This window comes from Lingula anatina, chromosome 4 (genome assembly GCF_051362555.1).
Source record: "Lingula anatina isolate TDL-2025a chromosome 4, LinAna3.0, whole genome shotgun sequence".
Lineage (NCBI taxonomy): Eukaryota > Metazoa > Brachiopoda > Lingulata > Lingulida > Lingulidae > Lingula > Lingula anatina.
In genome coordinates, this window is record NC_141770.1 from 3265430 (window position 1) to 3271480 (window position 6051).

The 6051-nt window shown below is 38.1% G+C and overlaps 2 protein-coding genes across 4 annotated transcripts; one reads left to right on the top strand and one right to left on the bottom strand.

Annotated features, from left to right (window-relative positions):
* The first annotated feature begins 204 nt into the window (after positions 1 to 204).
* Positions 205 to 3937, top strand: LOC106153957 (F-box/LRR-repeat protein 8). Of its 3 annotated transcripts, XM_013528116.2 has the most exons (3): positions 205 to 327; positions 997 to 2262; positions 2859 to 3937. In XM_013528116.2, exon 2 carries the CDS (start codon positions 1102 to 1104, stop codon positions 2260 to 2262), a length of 1161 nt encoding a protein of 386 aa, XP_013383570.2. In that variant the 5' UTR covers positions 205 to 327; positions 997 to 1101; the 3' UTR covers positions 2859 to 3937. The 3 variants fall into 3 exon arrangements, with proteins under 3 accessions (XP_013383570.2, XP_013383568.2, XP_013383569.2); XM_013528114.2 differs by having other exon boundaries at positions 257 to 430; positions 997 to 3937; XM_013528115.2 differs by lacking the exon at positions 205 to 327 and adding an exon at positions 450 to 653 and having other exon boundaries at positions 997 to 3937.
* LOC106153956 (protein O-linked-mannose beta-1,4-N-acetylglucosaminyltransferase 2-like) lies at positions 3841 to 6001 on the bottom strand. The gene has a single exon (XM_013528113.3). The coding sequence runs from the start codon at positions 5999 to 6001 to the stop codon at positions 4145 to 4147; it is 1857 nt and encodes a 618-aa protein (XP_013383567.2). The 3' UTR covers positions 3841 to 4144.
* Positions 6002 to 6051: the final 50 nt, after the last annotated feature.

A 6051-nucleotide genomic window follows, 5' to 3' on the forward strand; every position in this document is an offset into this window, starting at 1 on the left:
GATAATACTGTATACAGTCTGATATATTTTTCAGAAACCGAAGGGAGAAGGGGCAGGACCCCCTGACCCCCCCCCCCCCCACCCTTCTAAATTTGCCACTGCCAAAGTATCTCATTCATTTTAGTTCGACTTTTAGCTTCTTCTTCTCTCGGTGAAACAAGTCTATTTTTAGCGTAGCAGAGAATCCCATAGGTCACATGACGGGGGAATTCCCTTCCTGTGCCAGTGCATTGTGGGTACAGAGTCAGCTGTCATTCAACACCTGAGCCACCGCAGAGCAGAATGACCATATATGGGGGAAAGATTTGATAAACAGTCACAGATGAGGTAAGCTCCAGACTAAGATTAGTTCCTTTGTTGTTGCAGGATATATCGTTAGTGCAAGTCACAAACAAGATCGAGCATTTTCGAGATCTTTCATGGACGATTGGTAAATCTATTCAGCAAGTTTATACTTTGGTGTTCCAGCTTGTTTCATGATTCAGTGTTTATTTTGTTTGTGCATTCGGGATTATTTAGTGATCTGCGTAGCTGGTCAAGGGTCTTCTTTGCTTCGTACATGCCTTGTCTGCGGCTAGAACTAGACGAAAGACATTAAGTAGTACTACGTACAGTACAGGTGTCGCAGGACGTGATTTGTTTTTGTTTGATATGTGAGAGATTTAATAATGTTTTCCATGAAATCGTCTGGCATAGAGCTAAATATAATGTAATATCATCTTTTCTTTTTGTTGTGAACCGCTATGGTACATTCAGTAAGCAACCTGATTTACGCATTTAAAGATCTACTGGTAATGCCTTGAAATTTAGATATTTTCATATAATATATATATGTAAAAGTTATCATTAGTATCTTTACTTAGGGCACAAAACTTTAATTTTTCATTAAATTTAACTTAAGCAGTTTTAATATGACAAAAAGTCTCCAAGATTCTTGTCAAAATTCAGAACACTTGCATTCTATAAATTTTACCAGTACATTTGCATATATTCCAGGCCAGTTAGGAAGCAGGTACTGTGCAGGTAACACATCAACCCAAGGACACCCCCCCCCCCCTTCCAGTCCCGCCAACCACTCACACCCCACACCCCATTTTCAACATGGCATCCAGTCAGGACTGGAGCAGTCTCCCAGAGCACGTCGTGGTCAAGATCTTTACCAATCTGTCACTGGGTGACCGCTACAACGCTGCCTTGACCTGCAGGGACTGGCTGCACTGCTTTAGTCTGCCCTACCTGTGGAGGCACTTCGATTACTACTTCTACACCAAGTCCCAGGAGAGGCTGGTCAAGTTGGTCCAGTTGTACGGTCAGTCTATGAAGTCTGTCTACATAGAGCTTGACCAGGGAGAGGCAGAGAATAGGGACAATGCGTGTAAGGTGCTAACGGGCCTTGCAAAGTTACCACACAGGAGGTTGCAGCGGATTAGAATTAAATGTACAGGGGAAAACCCATTGTTTTATGTTGGTCAGGAATTTAAGGAGGCTCTGACTGACCTGTTTGGTCAAGTTGCTAATGGCCAGGGTCTGTCTAATCAGTTATTGGAGGTGGACCTCAGCGGACTGCCAGTGGCTTACGATGACAGCGTATTTGACGTTCTATCACAAAATCACCCTAATCTAGAAAGATTGAATATACTGAACAGTATATTGGTTTGCAAAGTCACACCTCAGTGCGTGCTACGTCTAGTAACACGCTGCCGCAAGCTGAAGGAGATTCAGGTCTTCTACAGCAGCATGTCTGAGGATATCCTGGAGGCTTTCACAGAGGGGAACCGTGCCCCTCTACAACACCTCTCCATGAAGTGCAGGAGGGAGGAGAAATATGGACGGGATTTATCGGACGATATGTGGAAGAGAGTAGTGCAGGCGCTTCCGGATTTACATGTTACTCTGGCTTTTGACAATACGTGTCCATTGCATAAAGTTAGCCAGATCATGAACCCACAAATTCCAGTCTCAGTTTTACGTCTGGAGACATTCACAAGGATATATGAGGAAGTCAATCTTGCTACAGATTTTTACCATGATAGCTTGGAAAAGCTAGTACTTCAGACGCGACCTTCAGCAGAACTGAACAAAGCTTTACTGCGATTATCTTCGTGCTGCCCAAAGTTGCGTGCGCTGCATGTGTTTTGCGTGCTCGACCGTGCTTGTATTGAGAAAATCCACGCAGATCATCCTATTTTGAAGGAGAAAGGTTCGTACACACTGAAGGATACAATGGAGCCACATCCCTGGATCTCTGGCAGGGATTGCTAGGTTAGGATCGCAATATGACTGGGTTTGCATGCCTAGTTTGATCTAACATGATCGATCCATCTCCAAGGGGTTTCTTGCTAAATTGCTTTCAGCTTAAGCGGCTTAGATGTCTGGTATGCTTACTGAAGCTGCTAAGTAATAATTAATTACCCCCAAGCAGCTTCAGTAGACCTGGCAGACATCTAAGCCGCTTGAGTTGATAGCAATGAAGAAGAATCCCCTTGGAGATAGATCGATCCAAAGTTAGTATTATAGGGGCTGGGAATAGTCGGTAAGACTGTGTCACACCTAACACTATACCTCATCACATCTTTTATAGATCAGAAACCTGTCACAATATATCATTATATACAACATAGTATGATCAAGTTAATATCATTTATAACAATGATAACTGAGAATGTAAATTTTATTTGTGGAAATTTGTCAATGTACCAGTAGTTGTGATATATATTATCTTTTATGTAGCTATATATTGTAGCAGTAGTGTGTGTGTGTGTGTGTGTGAGAGAGAGAGAGAGAGAGAGAGACTCAAACTTCTATACAGCAGTTTTCATCTATAACATTACAGGCCAAATATGCTTTGTATATTGCAGATGTTTATTTTGGATAATTATTAACAGGAAGATCTTCCAATTCCATAACATCATTTAGCAGTCTGTTCTTCTGAACTGGTTTTTAAGAAATGAGGATTCCATATGAATTAAGTCAGAGGAAATTTGGAGATGGCTTATATTTGATCAAGTAATGTTTGTAGGATTTGACTTTTTAAGTAAAATTAATTATATGTAAGTATTTAGGCTAAAAAATGTAAATTCTGTGATGGCTTAAGCGTGCAATATTTTCCAGTGTCACTTAATGATTTTTATACTTTTGATTATTGATTTACTATTTTAGATACTAATCCATAGCGCATATAGATATAATCGTTTCTTTTTTCTTTGGAAGCTGATGAGATATACACATATAGTGCTTTAAGATAACTATTTACTATTAAGACAAGATCATTTCTCAAGTATACATGTTAGCGGACTTTTGTTAGACATGTTTAGAATTTCAGCCCAGGAGAAAGTAACCATGAAATTAATTAATGAAATTATTAAGTTAAAATACATTTTGATAACTCGATTTCTTTGTTTAAAATGAAAAAAGAAAAAAAACCCTGTAAAACAAAAATATTTTAAATTGAGCAAAAAATAAAAGTATAAAAAATAATATACATTTCATAAGATGTAACACTTAAACATCCATATGTGTTGTTTACTGCCTAACATATTTGAATCATTTGTTGATGAAAAATGAAATATAAGTAACTTTTAAATTTGCCAAAAATTGCAAATGCTGAAATTGCAATATATTTCACATGATGTAACACTCAAACGTACAGATTTCAAAGAATGTCATGAAATATTAAATTTTCCAATTTCATTATTTTATTTTTCTACTGCCGTTAATGATAGATCCACATTATTTTCTGTAAAATGATGTAATTTTTTTAATATTTCCCTTCTTTAGAGGTATGTGAAATACAGTAGGATTCACTATTCTGTTGTTCCAAAAAATGAAGAAAATTATGGGTATTATGAAAATGGTCTTTATTTTAACATATTCAAAATTATATGAAACCATATATGTGTAATTTTTTAAAGTCAGAAATAAACGTCATAATAAATTATTATTTTTGTTCATTTGTTATGAATCTTAAAAGTGACAGTCTTTATGTAATTACTTGACATAACTACATATCCCCGAATGAACAAAAGAAAACAAAAAAAATTCTTAGATCAAAGATAACTCCTGACTAGTAATTTTCTGAGATTTAGATCATAATAAACAAGTTTGTATCTTCTCCCACTGACCATGTCCACCTCTTGTCTATTTTCTAACCCGTGGTCTGACATGATACAACAGCAGAATTCATTGGGCCAACTTTTGTATGGTCAAAAATACACCTCACCCAAATGTAGTACATCGTTTGAGGTTTGATTTTATCACGAAACTGATGACTCCTTTTTTTCATCTTATAAGCAGCGTAGTCCTCACTACCTTTTTCTTGGATCCACACTTCGTATTCAATTTCTCTTGGGTCAAAAAATTGTATATTCCAAGGTGGTTGCCATGACAACCACAATCCAGCCTTGCCATTGGTTGATTCTTCAAATGGCAAGCATGTTAATTTTTCCACCTGAGCAGGTAGGATTCTGTCTTCATTCAAGTCATCAATATTTTCTACTGCACCCTGTGCTTCCAATGAAGTCTTGATCAATTCAACGATCACAGGGACATCAACAACAGTGTCCTGGTAAATTCTGAAAAGCCACTCAGGATCAGAACAACATAGGTGTGGGGGTACCTCAGAACTTGTCAAAATTTCTTGCTGTTTTTCCTTGCTTAAATGCCAAATACCTCCCAAATCCTCCGGATAGTCAGGGTGTGTCACGGTATTCCTGATATGAGTATTCTTCCATGCTTTGTATGTTATCTTCATGCCTTTGAGATTAGCTAGAGTTTTATATGGAGTGTAATTATCTGGATTTATGGCAAACGGAAATAACTCAACAAGCACAGATTGTGGAGGTAAAAACATGGATAAAATCAATAGAGAACCGTGGATTCCAACAGCAATTTTTGCACGAGATACTACTGCAATCATTTCTGAAAGGGTGTGTGTCTCCATGCTGACACTGATAACTTGCATGTTAAACTTTTCAGCTAGGCTTAAAGAAAGCTCCACCTCATTGAGAATGAGACGATTTTGTTTTCTTGAAAATATCACTAAAATGTTTTGTTGATCACTCTGTTTTATGTACTGCTCCTCGCTCGATGTTTTGCCAGAATTAACTCCATATGTTTGTTTTTCAATTATTTTTTCACTTTGTGGTCCATCACTAATTTCAAGCCTCCTTTTCATAAAAGCTGTGAACTGTCTGATTTCTAAAGCATTTATTTCAGGATGAGGTAAGGGGCCCTGCGGTTCCTTGAAGCCATATTGGTACCATGTTGTCCGCTTTGAAATACCAACTGTTGCTGCCTGAAAACACACCAAGTTGTCCTGCAGTGAATTCTGAAAATCCGTTTTCAATAATGGTTTGTGGTTTGTAATTTTATCGTAGATATGCTGAAACTCTCCAGCATCTCTCCCTTCCATAAACACTAAGCGGATGCCGTCCATGGCAGCCATGTTGAAATGAGAGATGGTTCTCAGTGTGTGATAAGATGGGAGAAGATCATCGTGAAAGATGTGCATCAGATTGTCAGGTTTAAAACGATTCATTATCAGACAGTGCTCTTCAGTCACAGAGATATTAAACTGACCAGCTGCAGCTACAGGGAAGTCATCATAGTTAAAATACTGAGTGTTATGATCCTCCACGGCTGACATGTCCAGGAGAGCTGGCCCTTCTTGAGTGGTGCCATCTATCAAAGAGTGCTTGCTGTGAAAGAAAACAAAGCGTTCATGATGTGGAGAATAGCAGAGATTTTTAAAATGACACAGTCTCTTAGTGTGGGTGCCTCCAACACACCAAACTGAGGACCCCTCAAGAAGCAGTGTGTCCACATAATTCTGATGTTCCTCGGTTGATACTGCCTCTCTGACACCATGTTCTATACTTCTATTCTTCTCTGATAATGCATTTTCTAACTCTATTAGTTTCTGACTGGCCTCCATATATAAATAGATCACAGAAGCAATAACAATTGTCATGAAAGTATGGAGTATGTGATGGTATGAATCCATTATATGTAACACAATTATGCCTTGAGTGCAACAATTAGTCCATCAAATAT

Bases quoted from the DNA above. Each gene is read 5' to 3' on its own strand.
- LOC106153956 (XM_013528113.3), bottom strand. From the start codon at position 6,001: ATGGATTCATACCATCACATACTCCATACTTTCATGACAATTGTTATT.
- LOC106153957 (XM_013528116.2), top strand. From the start codon at position 1,102: ATGGCATCCAGTCAGGACTGGAGCAGTCTCCCAGAGCACGTCGTGGTC.